Source organism: Podarcis gaigeae (assembly GCF_964106915.1).
Source record: "Podarcis gaigeae genome assembly, chromosome: 8".
NCBI classification, from domain to species: domain Eukaryota; kingdom Metazoa; phylum Chordata; class Lepidosauria; order Squamata; family Lacertidae; genus Podarcis; species Podarcis gaigeae.
Genome location: NC_139684.1, coordinates 68,930,440 through 68,958,138, shown reverse-complemented (window position 1 = coordinate 68,958,138; position 27,699 = coordinate 68,930,440). Strand labels below are relative to the sequence as shown.

Below are 27,699 nucleotides of genomic sequence, written 5' to 3'. Positions count from 1 at the left end.
GGTAAGGCTTCACAGCTGTCCTCAAATATAATACTGTTACAAAAACCCAGTGCCTGCTTCTCTCTCTGCCAAGCAGTGGCAAGAGGGCATGGGGTCACAGGCACACACACAGGGTCTGTGTCTGTTTGGAGAATGGAAGACATGGCAGAGACTGCTGTGCTTTAAGAAATATGGTTTATTCACCTATTTACACCTTCATGGAGGGGGTCCAGATCTTATGCCATAGTCAAGAGGCAGCAGCATAAGCCGCCTGCAGCCAGTCCACTCCAAAGATGGAACTCACCCTCACTTCCTCCTCCTGTCTCCCAGAAAATCCTGCTTCCAAACTCCCTTTTCCTGTCCCCTCAAGCATATACCCCATCACCTTGGTAATATCTCACCCGCCCCCAAAGGATTCCTCTCCTATACAGCCCATCAATGTTCCCTTAATGGTCCTAGCTTGGCCATACTGGTTTGCATAAGCCAGCCTAGAAATTTCCTGAATTCCCTGTCTGGCACAGTTCTGCGCTTTAATCCATGTCCCAATTAATCAAAATCCTAACGTTTATTCATTTCACCTACATCTATTACACCATACACACATAGACTTGAAAGTAGTACCAATATGTGCCTCCTTACCGGAAAGTGAATTCCACCAGGAACTCTGTCTATGAAAAGGCTCTGGGTTCAGTTCCAGGCATCTCCAGGGCAGGGTAGGGAGGGACCCCGGGAGGGACCCTTGAAGAACTGCAACCTATCAGGCTACACCAGCTGTCCCCAACCTGGTGCCCTCCAAATGCTGTTGGACTCCAATGACGATCAGCCCCAGCTAGGATGCTCAGCAGTCAGGGATGATGAGAGCTGGAGTTCAACAACATCTGGAGAGCAACATGCTGGGCAACCTAATCAAGCTGGATGGAATGATGGCCTGGCTTGCTATAAAGGCAGTTTCTGCTACTCCTACAAGTAAAGATTCTAATAGGCCTTCTCCTGAGTAGCTATAGAATGCAGCCTCAAACATTTTACTTAGAAGTTGCTGCATTCACACATATAATCTGAACTGGCCAAATATCTGATTGATAGCCACTTGAGATAGGAAGGCCATATTGGGGGGGGGGGGCTGACAACAATTAGTTACACACCACGTTTCATTGGGTTCAATATTTTGGCCTATTTAAACTAACCATTTTTTTACAAGTTTCCTCTGGTTTTATCTGTTTCTTTGTTTGCTTGTTTCCAATTTGGCTGCTGAATAACACTGGTTCGTTGCTATTCTTCTGCATAAACTGGTCCTATTTAAGTTTTTCACCGAATCAATCAATTCCCTTATCAGCCAAGATTAATTTTGTACAAGGACAGGACAATATTAATTTTGTACAAGGACAGGCATGTGTATGTCCTAGCGGGCATCAAGAAATGAGGCATACTCTGCTACCCAAAATTGTTAGCAGAAAACTTTTTAACCCTGTTCTGAAGATCTGCTGGCTGGGGAGCTGTTAGATCCATTGTTTAGCTGTTTTTTTTAAAAAAATTGTAAAATGGCAAAAGTTTGCAAACTAATCAGACAAAACTTTTTTCTTCATATTGGAACTATGACTATATATTACTACAGTGTGGAAGAATCTGAGAAGTTTCTTCAAACTTGTGACCAAGAGGAAATGAAGAACAGCTGCTGCCTGTGTTAGGTTCTGAGGGACTTTAATCTTTCCCAGAAAGCCTGTTGATTTTGATTTCAGACAATGAGGGGGCAAAAGCACAGGGAGGTGAACCGAAGTGGCAGCGAAGGCGATACAAGGTGAAAGAAAGTGAGCAGACCAAAGGGGAATGTGAGAGGGAGGCAGAAAGGCAACACCAGCAGGTGAGAAGAAAGAAAGGGTTGAAATGTTTGAGGCGGTAAGGAGAAGGTGGGAAAAGGCATGAGAAGAGAGAAAGAGGCAACATACCGGTAGCTGGTGGCAGAAAGGATTGTGGGAAAAGGTGAAAAAGTGGCAGCAGAGAGAGTGTAGAGCAGACAGAAGGTGAAAGGCGAGAGGAGAAAAATCAAAGGCAAGACAGGTGATGGAGGACAAAAAGCGAAAGAAGGTAGAGGGGGGGGGAGGCAGTTGCTGGTGACACAGAAAGAACAGAGGCTGTGAAAGTTGTGGAAAGGGTTAGATGAGGCAGTCCCAGTTGTTTTGCCACTGCAGGCAACACTCCCCACCACCCCAGAGCAGATCTGGGGGCTCCCCCCATGCAGTCATGCCCATACTGCACCAGCCCCACCCCTGAGGCTACACCCTCACCTGTGGCTGCAGCTATGTTGCCACCCTGGAATAACGGCGAGGGTGCAGTGGTGAGGACAAGGGTGCTGTGGCAGCAGCAGAAGTAGCATGGGCAAAGCCGCCACAGGGCTAGCAGCAGCACCATGGTAGGGTCAGGATGGGTGTTGGACCTGCCTCCCAAGGCAAATGGCTCCGCCTTGCGACGTAAAAGCTTCCGTGCTATCAAAACACAAGCACCAGTGGTAATGCTGACTTCCCCTCTTCCTCAACAGCAACCACAAGCTTCGTTGGAGAGAAGAAGCAAAAAACCCACCGAGAATCAAAAGAGGACGCAGCTACTAAAAGGGCTCAAAAGTCTGACCAACAATACAGGAAACATTGGTTCACTTGTATTGGGGGAGTGGGAATAGTATGCCGGCATGTGATAGGTGGTGAAATGCCGTCACGCAATAAATCAAAAGTGAAGATATGGAAGTGGGCTCCAAGTTCCTGGTTGGGAGTTTGAGGTGGGTCTTAGGTCTAGATGAGCTGAAGACCACTAGCGTGCAGCAACTGGCAGTAGATCTCCAGGATTTCCGACAGTTTTTTTTCTGCCAGAACCATAGCTGTCAACTTACAGATTTGAAAATAAGGGACCAGCAGCCTCGAAAATAAGGGATCAGCAGCCAAAATAAGGGATTTTGCGAGCACAAGTAAGTTCAACTTCTGAGCCCCTCCGAGCCAAAGGCAGAAAGCCCAGCCAGCAGCCAAACAAAGCCTTAAGCAGTGGTTCCCACAGCACAGCAACCCGGCAAAGGGGATGCAGCAAGGAAAACCACCGTCACCTCTCCGCTGGGAAGCGCTGAGCAAAGGCGAGTCCCCAGGCAATGCAGCCAATTTGATCGGCACAAGGCATGCAAGCTCCCCCCCCCCCCAGTCGTTCTTAGACTCCTTACTGGGTGAGCAACGCACCCAAGCAACAAAGTTGGAGCCTCCCTCCTCCCTGGGCGGCAGGGAGGGAGGGAGAGGAGCTGCTTTCTTTGAAACCCTGGAAATTTAAGGGACATCATCAATAAGGGACAGCACTGGGATAAAGGACTTTCCCGCCAAATAAGGGACGGTTGACAGCTATGGCCAGAACCAGCTGCAGATGTTGGGGATTGAACCTGGGACCTTCTGCATGCAAAGCATATGCTCTACCAGTAAGCTACTATTGCCCTTCCCCACTTGCAACATCCTTAATCTATATCCAGCCCACCACATCATGTTTTTCATTGCCGTTCCCTGCTTTGGGAACACTTTTTATCAAAAGGATGCTTGGAAATTACTCCCCCAAAAAAGAGGGGAAAAAAATTACGGGTACCGCTAAAGAGATGGATTTTCTACATTTTTTATTTTAGATTATGGGTAAATTTAAGCATGCAACAAACTTGGTTGGCTTCAAAGAAAATTTTCTGTGGCCACCAGGCTAATCTTCCTCAACATGTAATCAGCATCAATCACAAGCTTGTTTCTGAAGCTACAAAAGTTGCTGTTTGTTAATGAAAAATTAAATGATAATAGCAGCAGTAGCCATTGTGTACATGGGGCCTAACAGAGTGGCATGGGCAACATAGAAAAATCTCCACTCCCTAAGAACTTACAACCTAGGACACATAAACCAGCCTCTACTGTATGTATACATGCACCCAAAGAACTACAAAAATGTAATAGGTTTCATACTGCAATTACTGTCACTACCATTAAATTTGATCCATGTAGTTCCAAGGACCACCAGTAGTTGATGAGCTTCATTCAGGTGGTCCATGTCAAGTGTATGGATTTGTGGCAGGAGACTGCAACATCCATCACACAACCCCTCGTATAAATTTTGCATTGTATTTTTATTGCTGCTTTCATTTCTTGTATTGCACTTTATTGTATTACAATCAGACTGTAATACACAACACATAAGAAATAAAAGCAACAATAAATATCCATTTTTTTAAAAAAATCATACAGCATTTAACTCAGTGAATTAAGTGGTCTGCCAAGACCCTCAGCAATTTCCAAGTGGGCCATGGAGAAGAAAGACTGAGAACTACCTGTTCTGATTTTAACAAGATCAGATTCCTGGCAACAGTAAAAATTCTTCAATTTGGGAACAACGTCAACTTTTTTTGAGTGACCTGTGAGTTAAATGCTTCTCAAATACTGATGCTAAAAGCACAATCCGGTATATGTCTACTCAAAAGTAGGTGCACTGAATTCAATTAGGCCTAACTCCACATAAGTAGGGAGGCGTTGTTGCTCTTGGTTGTTACTATGTTATGTATTTTTGTGTTTTTATATTGTAAACCACCCTTGATCCTCCGACGAAGTGTAAACAATTGTAATTGATAATAATAATTATAATAATGTATAGAATTGCAGCCCAAATGTGCAAACACACACAAGCAACCCTGTCTAATTGCTATATTATGCATTATTGCTCCCTCCCAGCAACATCCCCGGTTTTACCTTCCTGGGCGTGGGTGGGTCAAAACAAAACAGCAACATTGCAGGCAGGTATGCTCTCACACACAAACTGCATGACCAGAGATCAATTATTACATAAATGTTGTTCCTGGAGGAGGAAGCTATCCAACCTTGGAGAGTGCAAGATGCAAAACCTTTCACATGCACCAATCTTCCAGACTTGCATTTAAACCCCTAACTGCAACAAGGGAGCAAAAAGATTTTTCATTATCATCCATGTCATTATTCTCCTCCTCTCTTTAGAGTGCAAGTGGGGGACCTACAGCCTTCTACATGTTGGTGGACTCCATCTGCCATCAGCCCAAGACAGGAGAAGGGCTACATCTCTAGAGCAAAGAAGCTGCCCAGGTTCCAGAAGGTCCCAGGTTCAATTTCCCCAGCATCTCTTAGTACACTTTGGAACATCCCTCTGCCTGAAACCCTGGACAGTCTCTGCCAGTCAGTGTAGCCAATACCAAGCTAGATGGTTTGACTCGGTGTAAGGTGCTTGCTATGTCCCAATGGCCAAGGATAATGGGAGTTCTAGTCCAGAAAGCACACAGAGGGACAGCTTTCGATGGACCTGATGCAGAAAGATCCCAAAATGGTTTAAGGTGGATCTCAGCTCTTAAAGCTTGAAGACTTTACTTCGAAATCCACACCACTCATATGGATAAAGGAAACATTGTTTGTTTGATTGTATGTTTGTTTACTTGTATGTATGTCTGTTTTCTCAAATGTATTTATTTTAAAAAAAAATTTTTAAAAAGGAAACAAACAACTTCCTTTGCATCTGATCAGATGGTTCTCTTTCTGCACATTTATTTTACAGCATTGACAACATGCCACCCCATACATAATGCAGCTTACATGAAAAAATTCTAAGAACAAATTTATATGCACAATAACACAGAGAACCATAACATAAAAATCAACTTAAGTGTCTGTCTGTCTTTTTTTTTTTTTTTTAAGCAAACACAAGAATAAGAAAGACAGGAAACTGGTAGTATGGACTACGGATGTGCAACTATTTGCAGTAGTCAAGCCACAACTTGTGTGTGGTTCTTCAGCTATAAGGTGAGGAACATAAGGAGACGGTTGGATCCTGCCAGTGACCCATCAAGTCCAGCATCCTGTTCTCAACCAGATGCCTATGGGAAACCTCCAACCAGGATTTGAGAACAAGACCACTCTCCCCTCCTGTGGTTTGAGTATTCAGAAGTATTACTGCCTTCAACTGTGAAGGCAGAGCATAGACATTGTGGCTAGCAACCATCAATAATAGCCTTCTCCAGAAATTTGTCCAATCCTCTTTGAACACCATCTAGGTTGGTAGCCATTGCTGCCTTCGGGTCACTAGACGAAATTAAACTTCGGGCCGCAATCCTAACCCCCATTTACCCGGCAGTAAGACCCACTGAATTCAACAGGACATCTGTCCGAGGGAACATGCTTAGGAGTGGCTGTGATCCTCTCATTGCTTGCTCTTGAGCAAGCCCCACTGAATTCTAGAGTTTACTCTCAGAGAGGCATATGTTTATTTCTGATGCCTGCTAAAAACATTATAGTTTAGACCAGCTTGCGCAGATGCTTAGAAAGTTGAGGCAATTTTAATCTCTTCTAACTTTCGTGGGCTTTTAAGTGCAACTGTACATTTTCCCTCGATTCCCTTGTTTTACTTGTTCGTAAACCGCTTTGGGGGTTTTCTTTTCTTTCTTTTCCCAACCAAACGGTGCACAAATTTTATGAAATAAACGAACAGGATTGCATTGCTGGAGTATGCCCAGGATTTCAAAAGACCTGCCGGTCCTTTGAGCAAACGCTTTCCAAGAGGAAGTAAAGACTGGAGCGTGATAGTCAGTCTGTAACGGCAGAGTTTATGATTCTCATCAGAATAATAAATAGAATGACAAGAAATATATACTATGAAATGCACAATTTGGGGAGTGGGGACGGAAGGTGCAGGCAATGCGTAAAAGGGAGAGCGATTTTTTTTTTTAAAAAAAAAGGCGAACAAAGAAAGGCTTGCCCAGTTGAGACGCTGAACAAAATGGGACTTGTGTCTCCGAAGAAAAGCAGAGCTGGGCTGTCAACCCCCAATCCGGCTGCGGCTCAGCCCTTATTCCACTAAAAGCAGCCATCGAAGCAGAAATAAGAGGCGAGGGCACGCCTGACCCAACCCAAGAGCCCAGAGAACGATTAGTTCCGCCACCCCACCCCTCTAAGAATGTTCTTCTTTTTCTTCTTATAAATCTATATATTTAAAGTTGCAAAAGGCACTCACGCAGCTCAGCAAAGAGCAGACCCCGAGGCACGCTCCCATAACGCCGCTGGCCCCCGAAACGCAACTCCGTCTCGCTCAGATCCCGACAAAGTTGCCTCCTCGGCTCGACCTCCCCGCACTACCTGCCGAAGCCGCTCGGGGTTCCTCGGCACGTTCCGGCTCTCGCCCACCTCTTCGGCTCTTTCCGCCCACGCTCGGGAACGCCCGGCCGCAGCCGCGCCCCCTCCCTCCCTCCCTCTTGAGTCGGCGGGGCGGGGCTTGGCAGTCGCCGCCGAGCGCACCTGGGACGTGCCAGACGCCGGGCGGCAGGAGGAGCCTCGCAGTCGCGGCAGGTGCGTCGAAGCGCCGGGGCGGACGGGGAAGAGGCTGCCCGGCCTTTGGAGCAGCAGTGCTGCGCTGCGTCGCGCACGGGGTGATTCCTCACAATGCTCGGAATAGGGATCTGCCCAGCCCTGCAGGAGCAGCTGGCCTCACTCAGCTGGGGTGGTGACGTCATTGCTGTCGCCTTGGGGCCGAGGTGGCTGGATCCGTATGACGTCATCTTGCAAGGTGTGCCGCTTGGCCCCCTGCACCGGGGTAAGCGACCAGCCACGTGAAGCCTAACAGCCGGCGAGGTCTTTTCCCTATTCCTTCTAGGGCTGACCCCTTGATTCAAGAAGTCCACATTGACGAGGCTGCATCGATGGATTTTATTTTATTGCATAGTTATGTTAAGAACTGGTATAGATAAAGTCTCTGTATAGACACACACACACATTTTTCATAACCGAAGAACATAGGAAGCAGCCTTATATATGGGTGTGGGTGTGGGCATCAAGTAAATAAATCAAAATACTTAACTGAGAGTAGAAATTGTAGAAAGATTTTTGACAGGCTTTTCTTGGGGTCAAAAGAAAGCCATTTTAAACAACTGTTGTTGAGACATTTCATGCTGAATCTGGATGGTGACAGGTGGGTGTCCTGCTGCACCCCCACCCCCCTGCAATACGAATCCTAACTGTACCCATGGCCTTGTACCGAGTCATGCCATTCATTCATCCAGCTCAGAATTGCCAACACTGGCTGTTAGAGGCTTTCTGGGGTTTCATCAGAGGATGTTCCCAGCCCCACCTGCAGATGCAGAAGTCTGAATCTGGGAGCTGATACCTTACTATTAAGCCACAGACATGAATAAAATCTGCATATGGGAAGAGAGAAAAGGTTCAAAGAGAACAGCATGCTTCCTTTGGTTTTGAATAATGCCCACATAAGTTGAGGGTGCAAGTATTTGTTCAAAAGTACAGTGGTACCTTGGGCTACATACGCTTCAGGTTACAGACTCCGCTAACCCAGAAATAGTACCTCGGGTTAAGAACTTTGCTTCAGGATGAGAACAGAAATCATGCTCTGGCGGCACAGTGGCGGCAGGAAGCCCCATTAGCTAAAGTGGTGCTTCAAGTTAAGAACAGTTTCAGGTTAAGAACGGATCTCTGGAACGAATTAAGTACTTAACCCGAGGTACCACTGTACCACTTCTTCTTACATGGCACTTCTCCTCTCTGCAGTTTTTTTATAAATATGTTTCCCCCCTCTTTTTTAACCATTTCAGAAAACTTTAAAAGCCCAGCTAACAGGAGGCACGTTGCCAGATGAGCAGTAAATTAATCTGGAGGCCATATTTGGAGTCCTCTCCAAGCCTGTGGTTTTATATCCATGGTATGGGATTCTGGAGAGAGGGAGGGAGACAAGTGGTCAATCCAGTCTCTAGCCAAGTGTTAAGTATCCCTTTGCATGAGTACAGGGGATGGTTGCCACATAAATTACAAGCTAGAGGTGCTCTAGGAAGGTGGGCTAAAGGGGGCAGGAAGTAGAGAACAATAGACCTGTGGTCAGTCTTGTCCTGAACTGGGAAGAGACAGAGAAGCATGACTTGCTTTCTGTGCTGAATCCAAAGATATGGCTTGCAGTGGGGAGCAAGACCGCTAGGAGAGTTGATGCCATGAACCATTCCATCTTCTGTTCTGCCTGTATATGGCATGGCATGGAGAACACAGCTAGAGAAAAGTTGTATACTCCTCGAATAACACTAGACTTCATGGACATCCAAGGGAGCTGAACGCTGGAAGATGCAGGGCAGACAAAATCAAGTACCTTCTGCAGAGCATAGTTATATGATGGCACTCACTCCCATGGGAAGCAGCGACGGCCACCAACTTGGATCACTTTAAAAGAGCACTAGACAATTCAATGAGGATAAGGCTATCAATGGTTACTCGCTGCTATGGCCATATTCCACCTCCACTGTAAGAGGCAGCATGACGCTTAATACCAATTGCTGAGAATCACAGGTGGGCAGAGTGCTGTTGAACTCAGGCAGTGGCAGAGCTTCATGCTCTGGCACCGGGGGGGGGGCAGAGAGCAGGAGGGGGCATGGCTGGTGTGAATGAATACATAGGAATGGATTTTTATTATTACGGTCACAGACCAGTTCCAGCTCACTTACAATATCTTTTTTTTAAAAAAAAATACTATTTATTGAGGTTTCAACAAAATTACAAATATACAAATATTTGTATTTGTACAATATCAGGGAAATCGTAAAACACAACAGGAATACATTGAATTGCAATTGGGTATAACATAGGCAATGCAGATATAACAGTTAAATATATATATATAATCTGGATCGCTATAACTTAAAATTGTCATTTAAAACCTTAATCATTTTGGTTCCCTAAGTTTTATGGCAGTTTCACAGAATTTGGCCACCTTTAGCATGATCTCTGGATCCTTGTCCTCTACCAGGAGTTTTAGACATTGAAGTTCAGACCCATTTGGAGATTTTTGTGGCTGGCGTGTGTCCCGGGGGTGTAGTGCGTGTCCTGGGGGTGTGGTGTGCATCCTGGGGACCGCCCAGCACAGGTGAGGGGCAGCCGTGATGGCAGGGGCTGCCAGGGGCAGTGTGCTCACCCCGCCACCCCCTCTTCCTCCGCCAGTGAGCTCAGGCCCTGCTTATGTGCTTCCCATAGGTTGTCCACTGTGAGAACAGGATGCTGGAACAGGTGGACCATTGGCCTGATCCAGCAGGCTATTTTTATGTTTTCATGTTCTCAGCGGATAGCTCAGTTGCTTAGAGCATGGTGCTGATAATGCCCAGGTTGCAGGTTGTACCCATATGGGACAGCTGCATATTCCTGCATTACAGTGGCACCTCTAGTTGCGGATATGATCTGTTCCGGGGTGCCGTTTGCAACATGAAAAGCCACAACGTGAAGCAAACACAACAAGAGGTATGACTGTATTGGGAGTTGGACTAGGGGTCCCTCTCCACTCTACAATTATGATTCAGTGGTGATCTTCCATAATGCAGCATGGAGGAGGATAGGCAGGAGACTAGGATTGGTTGGCTCTGCCCGTCATTGGCTTTGACTCCACCTACTGTTGACCTCTTTGCCTTCTGCCCTACCAGCCCCAATAGGCACTAACAGCCACTGCACTACGCTGGTTGCAGAGCCATGGGATTAGGCGCTTATGGAACTTTTTATTACATCCCCCCCTCCCCCACCCAATGTGTTGTAATAAAGAGGAAGGCTTACAGCATTGAACTGGAATAGATCTGGCAATAACCAAATGAAAGGCAGAATCTCAGGCCGGGTAGGCCGAGAGAGAACAGTGGGAGTTTAAGTCAATGCGAGATGTAAAACAAAAGCATAGAAAAGGGATGCCATTGACTCTGATGGTGGTCCTCATCTCGCCTCCCGCACAGAGTTTTTTGCCCTCCACCACCTCCCATCACGTCCCAGAGGGAGATTGTTCCAGTGTTGATCCAACACAGCCCCCAAACAGCCAAGCTGCTAAGTGAATTCTGCTTAGCTGCTGGGGTCTATATTTAGATCCCTGTGAAAGGGGTTAGCGAGTTGCCTGGAGCCAGCAGAGCATCTAAGGATGTCAGTGTAACAGCAGTTAGGGATGAAAAATAACCAGGAGCTTTAAGTAAATCCTTTGGACTGAGCAGGGCTGGGGGAGGGAGCAAGAGAGAGAGTGAAAGCAGCCTCTGATTACAGATGGGAACTTCGCTGGAGCTTTGCCTGCGAATTGGCACCTCCTCTGTGCTGGAAAAGAAGGCAGCGCGCCACATAATTTCATGGCTAGATCTGTGGGTGGTGGGTGCTGGCAGATGGGGGGGATGGGCGTTGTGCAGAAAGGAAGCTCCAGCAAGCCCCCATCCTGTTACCCTGCTCAGTTGCACAGTTTTCTCTTTAGATCAGATTTTATATAGCTTTTGCCTGGTTTTATCCTCATTGTATGGCTGACTTTGATGCCGACTGCTTAGAGATAATTGTGATTAAGTGGCATGTTCATTGCCTAAATAAATAAAACAGCTGAAAGTGGCTGGTACTGCCTGTCATTGGCTCTGACTCCCCCTAATTTTGGTCTTTCTGCCTTTTGCCCTATGAGTCCCAAAGGGCACCAACCACAACTGCTCAAACTGAACCCCACTATTGCAGTCATCGAGAGAAAAAGAATGTTCTCCGGGTCTTAGGCTGCTCCCTGTGATTACCAGTGGGAGAGCTACTGTGATCTAGCCTTGAGGCATGGACTACAAAGACCTAGGTTCAGATTCCCATTTGGCACCGAAGGTCACTATATGTCTGGCCTGTGTGTCACAGCGTTGTCAGGCAAGGAATGTCCAGAGGGAGGAATTAACTATTCATTGACAGAAGTATACTTGTGTAAATTATGGAAAGGCATCTCCACCAATCCAATGTCCCTCAGCTACCCATAGATGAGAACTTGATGAAGCAGTTCCTGCAACAGAGAGTCCCTGCCCCTGAACTCAGCTTATGTATCTCCCCCACCCAAGCTACACACAAGTAGGTGAAGACACTGTCTGTGTGTAACCTGCTTCTGCTCTTCTCTCTTCCATCCTTGCCTGGTCCTGGGAGGCAGGGGCAGAAGGAGAAGGTGTCAAAGCCCTTGACCCTGCAACAGCCTGACCTACCTCTCTCTCTCTCTCTCTCTCTCTCTCTCTCTCTCTCTCTCTCCCTCTCTCCCTCTCTCCCTCTCTCCCTCTCTCCCTCTCTCCCTCTCCCTCTCCCTCTCCCTCCTGCACCTGTTCTCTCCAGTCTTGCAGCTTCTCCTGCCTCTGACTCGTCTTCTTGCAGTTACAGATCACTGATCCCTTCATCTTCCAAGACAGTCTTCAACCCCATTTCTCTCAGTGCCCACACATCAGTATCCAGCCACCACTGCTCACTGTCCAGTCAGTCCCTGACACTATCTTTACATCTTAGCTTAGCCTACTTAACAGGGTTGCTGTGAGAAGAACATGCGCAGATGGTACCATGCATGCCACCTTGAGTTTATCATAGAATTGTAGAGTTGGAAGGGGCCTCCAGAGTCACCTAAGTCCAGCCCCTGCAATGCAGGAATCCCAGCTAAAGCATCCATGACAGATGGCCGTCCAACCTCTGCCTAAAAACCTGCAATGATCTTTTTAGGAGGGGCGGGAAGAGTAGTAAGAAATGGCACTGCCATCAGATTCCAGGGATGGAGAAGGATTAAATCCTATTTGGAAAAGTGAATCCATTGGGATGCATCTGAAGTTGTGTTTGTTTTCTGTTTTCAATGTTCTCATTTTTATAATAATTAAAATACATGCCACAGCTCCTACCACTGTCAATACTATATATAGCTGGTGTGAACTAACACTTAAAAATGCAAGAACAGAGAGACCAAGGAAAGAAATAGCACAATTCCACCACTGAAGCAACAGACCAGGCTTGGGACCACATGGCCCTCTAGGTCATGTTGCACTACAACTCCCATCATCCCTGGCTGCTGATTAGGTTGGCTGGGACTGATGGGAATTGGAGTCATCTGGAGTGCCACAGCTTCCGTACTCCTGCAATAGACCAAAAGACTAACAAGCTGAAAAGTACTACAACAGATAAACCTCCATAATGCTCAAGCTGCATTGACATCCAGTATTTTAAAAAATGGCATTTTCTTAATGCAGGGAACCTTATATCCAATACCATAAATGACTCTCCAGGCCTTTCTATCTGACCCTCAGGTCTCTCCGCAGACTGTGCCTTTTCTCCTACCAGCCCTGATCCACAGCCTCCTCCAGTTCTTTAGCCTGGCTGGCACCTGCCCTTGAACTGTACAAAAGACCCTGTGTGCTGGGATATGTGTACAGAAGCCTCTAATTCTGAATGGCTGGACTCCTGAACAAAGATAAGGGGCACATCTGTCCCCCCACAGGCATGTGGCCCTTGGAAGGTTGCCCACAAAGGATTGCAGCCCTCAGGCTGAATCTTGAACAGCAGCCATTTCAATACAGGACCTTGCAAGATCACCTTCTAAGGAACATCAACCTCAACAAGCCTGACCAGAAGCAAGCATTAGATGATGGCGTTTCTACCACACAGGATGGGGCCTTCCTGTTGTTGGCACTAGGAAAGGCTTTTAACTGTGAAAAGGAACAGCCTAAAAGTGAACCCAGAAGGGATGGGGCTATAGGACCAGCTATGTACTCCTTTTATTTTGGCTTAGATCTTGCAGGAACAACGCCTTTTCTGACCATTGTCTCTCTCTGGCCTCACACTAGCATCTTGGCTGGACAGCTCTTAACAGCCTTGTCCTGGAGATTGCACCTAATCCTGCTGGACAGCTCCACTGCCTCACCAGTAATTGAGAAACCTGAGTCTCCCAGTTCCAGTGTTGGTGAGAATGGGGAACTGCACTTAACAGTTACTTTGTACCAGTGTAGGGTCCTGCATTCCTCAGGATTCCTTATTAGTGTTCTGCTCCAAGCAGCTAGAAGACTGAAGATCCTAGGCAAGACATGGTGCAGCCAGGACTGACCATTCCACATGACACACAAACCGAAGCTATTTTAGAATGTTGCTTCAGCAACATGTAACCTCAGGCTGAGCCTTAAATAAGGCTGCAGCTCAGTCTGGGTGATTTGCTCGACCACCTACTGGAAGGAACTCTTCTGGTTGAAAAGGCTTAGCCTGTTTCAGCAGCCATGGACTCTGGCAGTGCAAAGGAGAACGTTTAGTTAGAAAACCACAAGAAGTGAACTATCTTCTTGTCCCCTTTAAGACTTTTCCTACTTTACTACTAGGTCTTCATTTGGTTGACTGGGGGCCATAAAGGGATACACACACAAATGCACACAATCATCTAAGATGGATTGCATCCCAGGTTTAGGGTTTTCTCTCTCTCTTCTCATAAAACAACCCCAACAAAAACCTAAATACAACTAAATGGCAATGAGGAGAGAGAAAAAGAGGGGGGGACCCAAAGTGGGTCCTGTCTTGGCTATGGCAGAGTCTGGAGGAAACAAGGTAGAGCGCCCAGCAGGCACAACGGACCAACAAGCAGAGTAGCAATTGGTCAAGAACCAGACTCTGGAAACAAGAGTGGACAGAGATAGCTTCAGAACCCTGGACAGGTCCCATGAAAGAGGCAACTTTTTCCAACAAGAGCTGGGTTCTTGCATAGTTCCCCAGCTTGGTTACCCTTCCCAGCCTCTGCCCTATCGCTGAAGAATGCAGATACTTGAAGGGGTGGTCCTCTGGCTTGACTCTTGTCACATCTCTGCTAAGTCTTCAGTTGTGCACAGACTCAGTAGTACAGGAGGCCCTTGGGATCCTTGTGTAGGGGTCTCCAGTTCAGAAGGTCCCTAGCTGCTGGACAGGGTCTAGATTCAGATTTACACTTGCTGCCCTGGGGCCCTGAAACCTTGAGCCTTAGAGTGAAAACCAGGGCTGCCATTTGACAGACGAATGCAGCTGTGGGTGGAGGTGAAATAGGGAGCAGTTGGGTGGGCAGAGCTGCAAGCCAGCCTGCAGCCCTCAGGTGTATTGGGAGATGATGTGCCATCAACTAGCATGGGAGAAAGGTTCGAGTGGCTACCAGTTAACTAGGTTCAAACAGTACTGGTGTACAAAGCCCCATACAGCTTTGGAACAGGATACCTAAAAGATGACCTCACTCATTATACACTCAACCAATCACTGTGCTCTGCTGGAAAGGGCCTCCTGCAGATACCATCTCATCAGGAGGTCCGTTCCGTATGATGTAGGAATCAGCACTTTCGCACAGTGGCAATTTCCCCCTTAGAACACCTTCCCAATACACATCAGACAGCCAAATTCACACTGCACAGTTAAAGCAGCATCATGCCAGTTTAAATAGGCATGGCTTCCCCCAAAGACTTATAGGAGCTCTAGTTTGTTAAGTGTGCCGAGACTTGTTAGCAGACTCCCACATTCTCTTCCCACAGCTAAAATATTCAGAGTGGCATAACAATCACTCTTCCCAGGGAACTCTGCGAATTGTAGCTCTGTGGGGGGAATAGGGGCCTCCTAACAACTCTCAGCAGGGACGCAGGTGGCACTGTGGGTTAAACCACAGAGCCTAGGGCTTGCCGATCAGAAGGTCGGCGGTTCGAATCCCCACAACGGGGTGAGCTCCTGTTGCTTGATCCCTGCTCCTGCCAACCTAGCAGTTCAAAAGCACATCAAAGTGCAAGTAGATAAATAGGTACCGCTCCGGCGGGAAGGTAAACGGCATTTCCATGCGCTGCTCTGGTTCGCCAGAAGCGGCTTAGTCATGCTGGCCACATGACCCAGAAGCTGTACGCCGGCTCCCTTGGCCAATAAAGCAAGATGAGCGCTGCAAACCTGAGTCGTCCGCGACTGGACTGAATGGTATGGGGTCCCTTTACCTTTTTAATGACTCTCAGCAGCCTTAACAAACTACAGCTCCCATAAGTCTTTGGGGGAAGTCGTGACTGTTAATAATATTATTATTTATACCCTGGGTTTCCCCAGCCACTCTGGGCAGCTTACGGCAGATCTAAAAGCATAATACCTTTGGCTGCTCCCATTGAAAGGAGCAAAGATGCACAGCAGTAGATTTGCCAACCAGCTTCTCTGTGAAAATAACTGGGAACTAGTGATGATGATGATGATGAAGATGGTGATAATATCTCTTCATCCTTCCCTGCATGGTAGGGCATTGGACTAGATGACCCACAGGGAACTTTCCAACTCTACAAATCTATGATTCTGTGATTTTCTACTTCACTCCCTGAGCAACAGGTCATCAAGGTTGTTACTGTTGTTGTTGTTAATAATACTACTACAACCATTATTTGAACAAAACTCTACAGACACAGCAGCCCTCCCCAGCAATAAAGGCAGTAAGGAAAGCTTCAGGGGCAACAAATCATCGCTAACAACCAACCACAAACACCATCATAGCCTGTCAAAAGCCTTGGAAAAGAGGTATGGCTGCTGCCATTGGGTTAAAAAAAACTGCCAGAGACAAGCTAATCCACATCCCTGGCAGCTCCAAAATAGCCATGTGTAGAAAGGCAGGCACCAAGTGTTGTGCCAGCTGGGAGGCAGGAAAGCAGGAGGAAGGCAGAATTGGGGGGGACAGAGAGAGGGGATTTATACAGGGTGTGTGGGAGAAGCAGAAGCCCTGCTTTCCCTGCTCCTAAACAGTGCAGAAGAGAAAGGAAATGGACCACTGCTAGGCCTGGTTAGCCAGGGGGGGAAGCTGAAATGTAACCAGCTCTCCCCCTTCAAAGCGGTTGGTAGATCCGGCAGGCAAATCAGGCAGCTAGCAGTCTGCTGATACCCAGAGCATCGTGAGAGCGGTTCAGCCAAGGAGAGAGAGGGAGAGACACACACGGAGAGATGCTTTTGTTGGCCATGGAGACTGTCTGAGCACAGTGAAACCTCTTTCCACAGGCAGATTCTGTTCTCACCCCGATCTCACCAGAGACCACCACAGCGGCAGAACCGGCTCTCCATTTCTTAGCAGTCCATCTGGTAAGCGTGCCTGGCTGCTTTGTGCCCTTGATGTGGAGGTGGCTGGATGGTTTGTGGAGGAAAAGAGAAAAAGGGAGGGATCTGGGAGGGAATGGGGGGAGGTGTTACAGGTGGCTTACGATGAGTTCTACTATTCTGGATGTATATATGGATCAGTGCATTATTTATCCATCCAGATAATCCAGATAATTGGCGGTTAAAGAAGAAGAAGAAGAATGTGTGTTTGTGTGTGTGTGTGTGTGTGTAGAGAGAGAGAGAGAGAATGAGAGAGAGAGAGAGAGAGAGAGAGAGAGAGAGAGAGCGAGCGCTGGCTTCCATGGCCAATAATGGGTGTGCAATGCAAAGAAAACAAACTTTCTAAAAAGCAAAAAAAATTGTTCACTTGTCATTTCCATCTTTGAAGCCATGTGTGCATTAGCAGTGTTTTTGTGTGTGACAAATACTCCAAGTGGAATGACTGACATTCTCCTTGTGGTGGTGGTGATAAAAGGAGGAGCCCATCTGAAACCTCGCCAAGCATACAAGCAGATGGCTCTTTACTATAGTTGTCGTCTATTTGCACAAGTCACATACAGTAGTGGAGTCACAGTGGTTGTGGATTGTGATATCGGCTTGGCGAGTTTGGGGTGTGTCGGTGAAGCAATCGGAGAGCCTTCCCTACATATGTATTTGGTAGAGAAACATGTCTTCCCAGGTGCTTTGATTGCGCGAAGTCTCAGAAACTGGCTTCTGAAGGTCTCCTGTGATTAGGTGCTTCCTTGCAACATCAGGCTGGAAAGTTGAGGTGAGCAAAGAGAGGGGATTGTGGTATCAGAGCTGAAGATGGATTTCACACAAAGTCCCTGCTATTTTCCAGCATTCATATAAATGGAAAAGACAATCGTCCGGTGGAAGAACATCTGCTTTGCATGCATTCAGTCCCAGGTGCAGTCACTGGCAATTCCAGGTAGGACTAGAACCCCACCTGAAATCCTGGAGAACCACTTCCAGTCAGTGGAGGCAATCCTAAGCAATGGTCTGTACAAGGCAGTTTCCTGTGTTCCTGAACAGGCAACTGCACCAAGCAATAGCATCATCTCATGTTAATCCTATTTCACACACACAGTCTTTCTCAGTACCTCATTTAGGCTCATGTGATCCAGTACCCAGATCCACCCACTGGTTGGCATCAGAATCCCACGTTTCACAAACCCAGTCACCCATCAGTGTCCTACATCTGCCCAAATGAAGTCCCACAAACTTTATCCTCCCTGTCTCTCTCTCTCCAGCTTTTCAGCCTGAAATTTTCCAGAGCAAACTCTAGTTTCAACACTGGGAACTAGCACAGGGGGGAGCCAATGTGGTTTCTATGGGCGCCCATACACCCAGAGAGGCCTTTTGTGGTGCCCACAGGGCCACCTCTCCCCACAGAAATTAGTAGCCAATAGAATAGGGAGTGGGAGCGGTGTGTGTTTGGTTGAGGTGTGTATATGGTGCACAGAAGATAGGAACATAGGATGTGCTTTACACTGAGTTGGACCACTAGTCCATCTAACTCTGTCTGTAGCAACTAACAGCAACTCTTCAGGGTTTCAGGCAGAGGTCTCTACCAATCCTACCTGGAGATGCTGTGGGTCGAACCTGTTACCTTCTGCATGCAAAGCAGGTGCTCTACCACTGAACCACAGCTCACATGTTGACTATAGTTTGTCTGCTTTGCAAATTTGCCCATGGGTCCTAAAAGGACAGCAACTCCTGGTCTAGCAGCATCCCTGTGCTGCATGCTGTGAAAAGGAATTCTTCCCCTCCCCTGCTACTAATCCTCATTAAACCAAGAGAGCCAATTAAACAAGCCACCTCTGAATTTATGACCGCTCTACTTTGGAGCACAGATAAGATTTCTAGCTTCTCCTTCATGACACTTTAGCTTTCCAAATTCAGGGCAGTGAGCTACTTCCAAAAATGTAGTTCCTCAATATGTTTCTGAGGTGTATAAATCGCTTAGGAGGTTGCACCATCTTGTGTGTGTGTGTGTCCCGTTGTTTCAACAGTGGAAAACAGGTGCACTCTTGTAGCACATATATCCAGGTAAATGTTTGTGTGGACGCACACATATATATCTTCGTATATAGATAAAAACGTAATGTGGTCATCACGCTGCAGTTTGTGCATCTGCCAAAAGGTGGCCAAACCAACTGCAACATGATGGCAGGCAGGCATGTGAAGAAGCAGTGCAGGTGGAGAGTGGTTTGGTTAGGTGCAAAGGAAAGAGGGGGTGGCCATGTGTGGTTGGCAAAGGAGTTGACAGATAGGTAGGATTGGCAAGTAAAGCGAGCAGGGGGAGCAGCCGTGTGTGTGTATCAGCCAGCATTCAGTGACCCCATTTGTGGGGTGGTGGGAGGTTTCTCCTCTTTGATTTCTTTTCTCTAAGGATTTTTTTTGTCCTTCTGAAAACCTTGGGTTTTCCCCAAGCCTGTTGATATGTAATTTTGTGGGTGTGGATGGTGCTGTTTTGGCTACACAAGTCATGCTGGTTTGGGCAGATGGGAGTTTTCTAAACTATTGTGGGGGGGGGCAGCATCAGGACGGGGAAAGCCGGTATGTAGAATATTTGGATCTGTTTATACTTGTTCTGATAACAGCTGTAGGTCAAAACACATGCAGCAACATTTGCTGCCTGGACATGAAGTTATGGGGAGAGAGAGGATGAAAGGAAAGCACGACGTTGGCAATTGTATTGCTACTGGCAAATGTAAGAGTCAGTGGGGTGTAGTGGTTGGAGCGTTTGGCTAGAACCTGGGAGACCAGGGTTCAAATTCATATTCCACAATGAAGCTCACTGGGCAACTTTGGACCAGTCGCTGCTTCTCAGCCTAACCTAACACAGTTGCTGGAGGGGGGGGGGAAATGGGGAGGGGCAGAGACATGCATGCCACCTTGAGCTGCCTGGAAGAAAAGTAGGCTATAAATGAGAGCTTTGCGCCAAATTTGGTGGAAATGCACACCAAATCAGGCCAAATAATGATCACTCAGAGTTAGGTTGCTCTACTAGGAGAGATCTGGTGTTGTCAGAGAGGAAGGAGAGACATGTAGAGGAACACAGGTTCCCCCATGCCTATTTATTTATTTAGGCCTTGCATGTGCAACGTAATCACAATTGTCTCTTAAGTGGTGTCCATCAAACTCAACAATACGGTAAAGATAAAATTGGTTAAAATTATAAAATCATAGTTTATTCTTTTAGAAATTTGAGGCATCGGGGCTGAAAATGAAGAATTCTCATATATAAATATAGATATTGATATAGATTTTATATATAGATTATGTACTCTCTCTCTCTCTCTCTGTGTGTGTGTGTGAGAGAGAGAGATATTATGGCATTCCCACTTCCCCTCCCCCCCAAAAAAACCCCAGAAAAGGCAAAGTAGAGAAAAAGTAAATCTAGTAAGAATAACAATAACAGGAGCCATCCCTTGCAAACAGGATCAGTGGGAGCATATGCTACATGGCCTCTTTAAAGCTTAAATTGGCTCTAAGAGCTGAGTCACACACGCCTGGATACCAGTTGAACTTTTGTCACTTTGATTAGTCAATATTTTGACAGTTCTCACGTTTGGCTGAGAGTTATCTCCTCCATTAGAAAGCCTTGTGTTTGAGGTGCAAATTTCAACAGTGGCAACTCATCTGTGATGACTCATTTGCTCGCCATGAAACGTAATGAGTGTGTGTGTATGTGCTGACCTTAAGAGTCACGAAGTACATGGGATTCCTCCAGTTTTACAGAGTGCACTCCAGTTCATGAGTCCAATGGTTTGGGGGAGAAAAGCTGAATAGTCATCTTTTTTTTGGGGGGGGGGGGAGGGAGATGTCACTGTTTCACCAGGGTGAGCATTTCCAGCCAAGAGGTTTACTAGATGTTGTAGAGCAAGCTCATGATGTGTGGATGCTATGGAAGATCAGAAGAGCATGCTGGGTAATTTTGGTCAGGTGACTCCATTTATCCTGTTCTGCTGAGGCTTGGGGCCCACAAGAGAAATGGTGGTGATGGATCCCAGGTCAGCTCAAGTCAGGGGCACATCAACAATCAGCTAATAAAGTGCTTTTCAACCAGTGTGCCATGGCGGTCAGGGGTGCCTTGAATGGTGGTCAGGGGTGCCATGGGCAACACTGGCCTCTGTCCCTCTTTCTTTCCCTCCCTCCTCTGGTGTCTTCTTGTGTCTCTGCCTCCCAAAGTCTTGCACAGCTATTTATTGCAGCATCCCTAGCTATAAGCCCCACAGGTGAATAGTGCCTCTGGAAAGCACCTGTCTTTGAGGCCGGAGGCAGGCTGAGGGAACACTCCACAAGGGAGGGTGTTTGAAAAGGGGTGAGGGGCTGCCAGCTCTGCAGGCAAGAGGAGACATAACTGGACATAACAGGGGTGCCGCAGAAACTCCATGTACAGTGGAACAGCTTGGCTCCTGAACAAATCAGCTCCCGAAAGCCGCAAACCCAGAAGTGGGTGTTCCAGTTTGCAAACATTTTTTGGAAGCCGAACATCCAATGCGGCTTCTGTGACTTCCAATTGAGTGTAGGAAGCTCCTGCAGCCAATTGGTTTTCGAACTGTTTCAGGAGTCAAATGGACTCCTGGAACTGATTAAGATAGAGAACCAAGGTACCACTGTAGTTCATCAAGAGAGCCATGGGCTCAAAAAGGTTGAAAACCTCTGAGCTAATGGAACGTGCTTCGTTTTCCCATAGCCTGATACATAGGTGCCATCTCATGCCGAAGATTGTGGTTCAACAAAGGGCTTCAGCTTTGCCCATTAACTTTGGGAGGAGGGTGCCCAGTACCCACAAATATATTGTGGGTGCCAAAGCACCCACAACCCCCTGGAGTTGGCTCCAGTGGCCTGATGACTGTGTTAACACAGAGGTGAGCTTTTCCCTGATGGCTCCAGTGTTGTGGAATGCCCTCCCTGCTGAAATATGAGCAGCGCCATCAGTGTTGGCATTGTGCTGGCTCCTCAAGACACACCTCTGGGCAAGCAGTCCCCTGAACTGAACTTGTGTATTTATTGTTTTTTTCTGTTTCTTACTTTTTTTAATCGTTATTTTTTAACTTTTTGCTTTATCCTATATTTTATCTATTAAAGATGTTTCAGTGTTGTTGTGTGTTTTAATTATGGATCAGAGTTGTGAACGGCTTAGAAACCATTTTGTCTTCTGCATAGGACTTAACTGAATATAACCCAAAGTTCTAAGAACAATAAGATAAAATCAACGAACTCTGAAACAATAAAAACCGCCCATAAAGACTCTCAAAACAGTTATATCATATATCGAATTGATCTTCTGTAAATGACTGGGTTACACTGCAGGGGGAAATTCCCTAAACTAAACTGTTTTCAGTCTGCGCCCGAACATCATCACACTAGGCACCTGTCTGATTTCAGCTGGCAATTGATTCCAGAGAGCTGGAGCTGCAACACTAAAAGCCCAGTTTCCGGTGCAGGCTAAGCACACCTCTGGGGCATTTGTTACTCCCAGCAGTGATCCATTTGAGGAGTGCAGCTGCTGGGAAGGGATATAGCAGGAAAGGACTTTAAATGCTAAAAGCAAAATCTTGACTTGTGCCTGCTAGCATCTTCTCAGCCAGATCACCTTCTTCAGCAGAGGAGTCACACAGTATCAACGGTGTGCCTTAGTCAATAATCTGCTGCGTTCTGCAACTGCTCTTTGTGGAAGGGTTTTATGCAGACAGTAAAGGTCCAACTATTAGGGGTGCTGTAGCACAAGTGTGGGGAACCTTTGGCCTTCCAGATGTTGCCAAACTTCAACTCCCATCATCCCTGGCCATTGGCCAGGCTGGCTGGGCCTGATTGAACTTGCAGCTAAGTAACATCTGCAGGGCCAAAAGGTTCCCCTGCGGTAAGCAATTGCAACCCACATGCCGGGAAGTTAGCACTGCAGCTCTGCTGCCCCAGCAAGCTAGGTAAAGATAAAGGACCCCTGGAGAGTTAAGTCCGGTCAAAGGTGACTATGGGGTTGTGGCACTCATCTTGCTTTCAGGCCGAGGGAGCTGGCGTTTGTCCACAGACAGCTTTCTGGGTCATGTGGCCAGAATGACTAAACCACTTCCAGGGTGCACTGAAATGCCGTTTACCTTCCAGATAGACAAAGGGGCTGCCCTGGTATAACTCAGCTCTCTATCTTCCTTTCTGGGGGTGGCAGCTTTCAAACTTCCTGCCTTTTGGACCCAATTGGGATGAGTTTTCTCATTAACAGGAGCAGATCTCCAGAGCAAGGAAATGCTGATGAGAGCCAGTGTGGTGTAGTGGTTAAGAGCGGTAGACTCATAATCTGGGGAACCGGGTTTGCGTCTCTGCTCCTCGACATGCAGCTGCTGGGTGACCTTGGGCTAGTCACACTTCTCTGAAGTCTCCCAGCCTCACTCACCTCACAGAGTGTTTGTTTTTGGGGGGGGAGGGAAAGGAGAATGTTAGCTGCTTTGAGACTCCTTCGGGTAGTAATAAAGCAGGATATCAAACTCTTCCTCTTCTTCTGGTGGTGCTGTTCAGATCTGCATGGCGGGGGACCTAGCTCACTTAAGCTTTTTCTACTATCTCGTAGGCATGCCAATAGGGGCCCTTGCCTAACTTGGAACTTCCTGTGTGTCGTTTCAGGGGAAGTATGACTGAGGTGGAGCCTGTGTTAGATTTTGCATCATCTGGGCGCACTGGTCGAAGGAATGCGTTGCCGGACATTCTGGGCTCGCCGTCGGGCGTCACTCCCACTGACTTGCCTATGAAACTGGCGGAAATGTCTCTAAACTCAGGTAGATATCGGCCTTATTTTCTAACGCTTCCCATGTCAGTGGTAGCTTTGGCCAATGGAACTGCTCCTAACATTCTTCCTCTGTTATACTGGACTTGTTGGTTTGAACGGCCCTAGTACACCCAAAACCTGTTAGAATTTCTGCTCCATGATTGCAGTCATGGGAATGTTGTCTATCACATGACGGTATATGTTTTGACTCCACAGAGTGGGAAGTGTTGGAGACAGGATGTTTGTGTTACTGTGTTCCATGAAGTGGGACTATTTTCCTTTGTTCTTTCTCTTTGCTGTCTGATGCTAGAGAGAGATGGAGCCATTTTGCAGTGCTCCGTGTGTGTTTATATGTAAATAAAGTAGATTAGCCAAAATGCTGAGTTGCTGAGGTCTGTTACGCAAGCTGCGAATCTGCAGATCCCTAAGTGTGCCGATGTCTGTTGGCATCGGCCACTGTGATGTTCAGGCAGAAGACAGCTTTTGAAGCTCCTGAACGATCGACCAGGAGGGAGAGAACATGCCAGTTGGGCTTGTGTCTCTGCCAGGGTCCTACTCAAGTGTAGGACGAACTCCTGACAAAACCTACTCAGTAATGAGATCGCCGAACCTGCAACTTCTTGCATGCAAATGAAACGGCTTGTGCAAGGACATAAAAATAGCCTGCTGGACAGGGCAGTGGCTTATCAAGTCCACCATCCTAATCTCACAGTGCCCAACCAGATGCCTGAGGGAAACCAGTGAGCAGAACATGAGCACAAGAGCCCTCTCCCCTTCCATGGTTTCCAGCAGCTGTTATTCAAAAGCATTGAGGCCTACAACTGTGGGGGCAGGTCATAAATATCATGGGTAGTAGCTATTGCTAGTCCCCTCCTTCATGAATTTGTCTAATCCTGTTTTAAAGCCATCTAAGTTGGTGGTCATCTGTCAAGGCTCTGCCAAGGCTTTGGGAAAGCTATTCCTCCTCTGGTTGCAGCAAGAGCAGAGAAAACAAGGAGAGTCCTTTTTAATGAGTTTTATTCCATCCTTGTTTTCACAGTTGTAGGCCTCAAGCCTTAGCAATGGCGTTGCTCCAAACTGGGCTCCTTCTCCTCCCTCCTTCCTATCAACAGCCCCTTCCTTGCGGTGGCCACTCGTGGTCAAATGCCTTTGAGTCCTTTGTTCCTTACTCCTAATGAAGGTCATGTTCTGGGAGAAGGGGGATCAGAAATACTTTCCAGTGACAATGTGTCATCTGGCTGCCCTGCCCCAGTCCTACCCACCTCTCCTTCTTCTAACACTGCCCAACTCTTCTGTTCGCCTATCTCTGAGTTGGGACTTCCCTCAGACTCCTCAAACTCCTGCTGTAAATCAAAGCTGCATTCCTCTTCTCCCACAGCGTCAGAAGAAGGGGGTGGGTGATCTCCAGCATTCCTCCTCCTGTCTCTCACCCTCTTGAGTCCAATCCCTGACATCATTATTGCCTCCTGGGAGAGCAAATTCCATAGTTTGACTATGTACAGTATGAAGAAGTACTTTCGTTTATTTGTCCTAAATCTTCCAGCATCCTAAACCTAGTGTCCTAGACCTTACCATCAAGCTACAGCCTTATTCTCCACAGAGATTAATTATGTAATTAAAAATCTGTTTCCACTGCAGGAGATGGTGAGATGCATAATACAGGTTTTAGCAGGAGCCAAATTGCAGCAGAATAGAAACATCACAGGCCGAGATGGAACCTTGTTCCCTCCTTGCATCTTTCATTGAAATGCACATTTTTTTCTGGCTGCTCCTTCGCTGATCTTGTCTCTTTGCTTGACCCTCTCCCCACCTCCCCTCCCCAATCCCAGACAGGTCTCAAGAAATGCAGTCGCCAGCCACAGAGGTGCCCCCACCAGTACCTCAGAGCCCAGAGCTGAAAGATACCTCTTAACCCCTCCTCTTGGAGGCATCGGAAGCCACATAGGACATGGAAGGACTTCCCAGTATCAGAAGAGGTTTGCCTGGAGTTGTGTATGTGTTTGTGTGGGATGACCCAGCAAGGCTGTCTTACATCTCCCGGCATGGACTGACAGAGTAAGACTGGAGGGATTCCACAGCCATCTGTTTTACAAAGATGAGGGCAGAACCTTGAAGGGACCATATTTTTCTGTGGGACTTGAGGGGAGTGAAAGAAGAGGAAATGGAGGGTCTGTTGAAAGGCCTAGAGAGCCTAGGAAGCTGCCTTGTATCAACACAGACTATTGGTTCTAGCCAGCTCAGTATTGTCAACACTGATTGGCAGCAGCTGTCCAGGGTTTTTGGATGAGCATATTTCTCAGCTCTATCTGGAGATGCTGAGGTTTAAACCTGTGACCTTTGACATGCAAAGCATGTTCTCTGACCCTGAGATAGACCCCCCCTTCCCTAACTGTACACTTGCTATCCCTTAGAGGATCCTGAAGGTTATTAAAGGATCCAAGGTGTTCTTTCCTTCTTCTTCTTCAGAGAGTGCATTCTTCACTGTGATGTTTGGGGAAACGACGTATTTATTTGGGATTTGGTGTTGTCGTTTTTCACCAACAGATCCAGTATTCTTTTTCACACACAAATGTAAGGGGCAAGATGTGGTATCAGCTTATTCACCATCCCAGTTGATCCCCCACCAAGAGTGCAATTATGTCCTGTATACTTTGGAAATTTCGGTGGTTTGAAGAACAAAATTGCTCCAACCTCTCAAAAAGGAAAGAAATATAATGGCACTACCAATTTCGGTCACCAACCTGGTCTTCAAGAAGATGAATTTGGAATTCAAAACATTAAGATGGCAAAATGTCTGTCTTGTTGCATCTTAGAAACTACTTGGTTCACGGGCATATATGGGTTGGTGTCTGTGTAGAATTTGATGTTGAGCTTATTCTGAAAATATCAGCTTTCTTTACAGGGAAGGACTCAGGTTTCAAGACCTCATGGCTGTGAAGCAATGCTCACATTATAGAAATGGCAGGAGGGTCTCACCATCTTCCCTTAGGCGACCAACACACACACACACACACACACACACACACACACACACACACACCAGCTACTATCTTTTAGAAGGTCCCAGGGTGGCATTCTGCTAAAATTAGGAGGTGATTGTCTGGGTGTGTGACTTTCATTAGGTGTTCCCTCTCCCTTTTCCTCTATCCCTTGAGTGCTGGAGCAAAGACAGGCCTAAGAATGTCCAGGCATCGCCTGGGAAACTATTACAATTGCCAGAGGGAGGGTCAGAAAGATTTCCAGTTGTATACATATTTAAAGCACAGAGTCCATATGGTCCTGATTATGATATAGCTGTCATCCCAAGTAATTGGCAGGTAATTTCCCTGCCTCCCATTGCATCAGAACAATGGCTTAAACACAAAGGAGTGGAAACATAGACAAAGGATAGAATGGAAATATAGAATGGAAATATAGACAAAGGCTGCCCCCCCCAAAAGACCTCTTCCTGTTCCCAAAATCCACCACATTGATGAGCTTTCATGCCCACACACCTCTGTTAAGAACATTGGACTGGTTTCCTCCGGGGCAAAGATTATGCAAAAATTCAGAGATGGAACGGACATGTTGTAGAAAAGTGGGTTGCCCCAGTTTCTAGAGTTATAAAGCACTTGTGTTTAGTGAGGATCTGTTCGTGCTAATACTGCTCATTAAACTTCCACCATTCCAACAACTGTCTGGTATTACTTTCTGGTTTTAATTCCAAAATGTAGCTCAAACCAGAGGTTTTTTAGCTATTCTGCTTTGTGCGTTAGTACCCTAGGGAGGCAGGCCTACACCCAGCATTGGACAGCTCCAGGGTGGGTGACATGGTAAATGCCATAGAAGTGTCAGAGATAGACTCCAATGGCCCTGGAAAGGGATGTGGGGCTGGAGAGGGAGGCATGGCTCTCCCTTAGGAGCCTCAGTATCAAGCTCTCCAATCCTACGGGAACCCTCCCTCTACAGCTCCAACAAACCATCTACCTGTATCATCCAGCCATGAGAGAAGCACGAATGATCAAGCATCAAAGCCTACGGCCCAAAATGAACTACAGCTTACTAGATAGAAATGCAAGAACACCTTTGCTTTTATTT

At 46.9% G+C, this 27,699-nt stretch overlaps 2 protein-coding genes and 1 long non-coding RNA gene across 4 annotated transcripts in view; 2 read left to right on the top strand and 1 right to left on the bottom strand.

Moving 5' to 3' along the window:
* SERINC2 (serine incorporator 2) overlaps nucleotides 1-7,157 on the bottom strand; it is a 31,381-nt gene extending 24,224 nt beyond the window's left edge. The window contains exon 1 of the mRNA XM_083750874.1: nucleotides 7,000-7,157. Coding sequence (XP_083607000.1) covers nucleotides 7,000-7,038 — 39 coding nt within the window. The 5' untranslated portion in view covers nucleotides 7,039-7,157. The remainder of the gene's footprint in view (nucleotides 1-6,999) is intronic.
* The window catches only part of LOC310850008, a 136,685-nt gene that overhangs the window by 87,370 nt on the left and 21,616 nt on the right, over nucleotides 1-27,699 (top strand). The gene's annotated exons all lie outside the window — the stretch shown is intronic.
* On the top strand, nucleotides 7,351-27,295 carry LOC310849971 (cAMP-dependent protein kinase inhibitor alpha-like). Of its 2 annotated transcripts, none has more exons than XM_083751015.1 (3): nucleotides 7,351-7,575; nucleotides 23,481-23,632; nucleotides 25,452-27,295. In XM_083751015.1, exons 2-3 carry the CDS (start codon nucleotides 23,488-23,490, stop codon nucleotides 25,532-25,534), a joined length of 228 nt encoding a protein of 75 aa, XP_083607141.1. In that variant the 5' UTR covers nucleotides 7,351-7,575; nucleotides 23,481-23,487; the 3' UTR covers nucleotides 25,535-27,295. The 2 variants fall into 2 exon arrangements, with proteins under 2 accessions (XP_083607141.1, XP_083607140.1); XM_083751014.1 differs by lacking the exon at nucleotides 7,351-7,575 and adding an exon at nucleotides 16,170-16,835.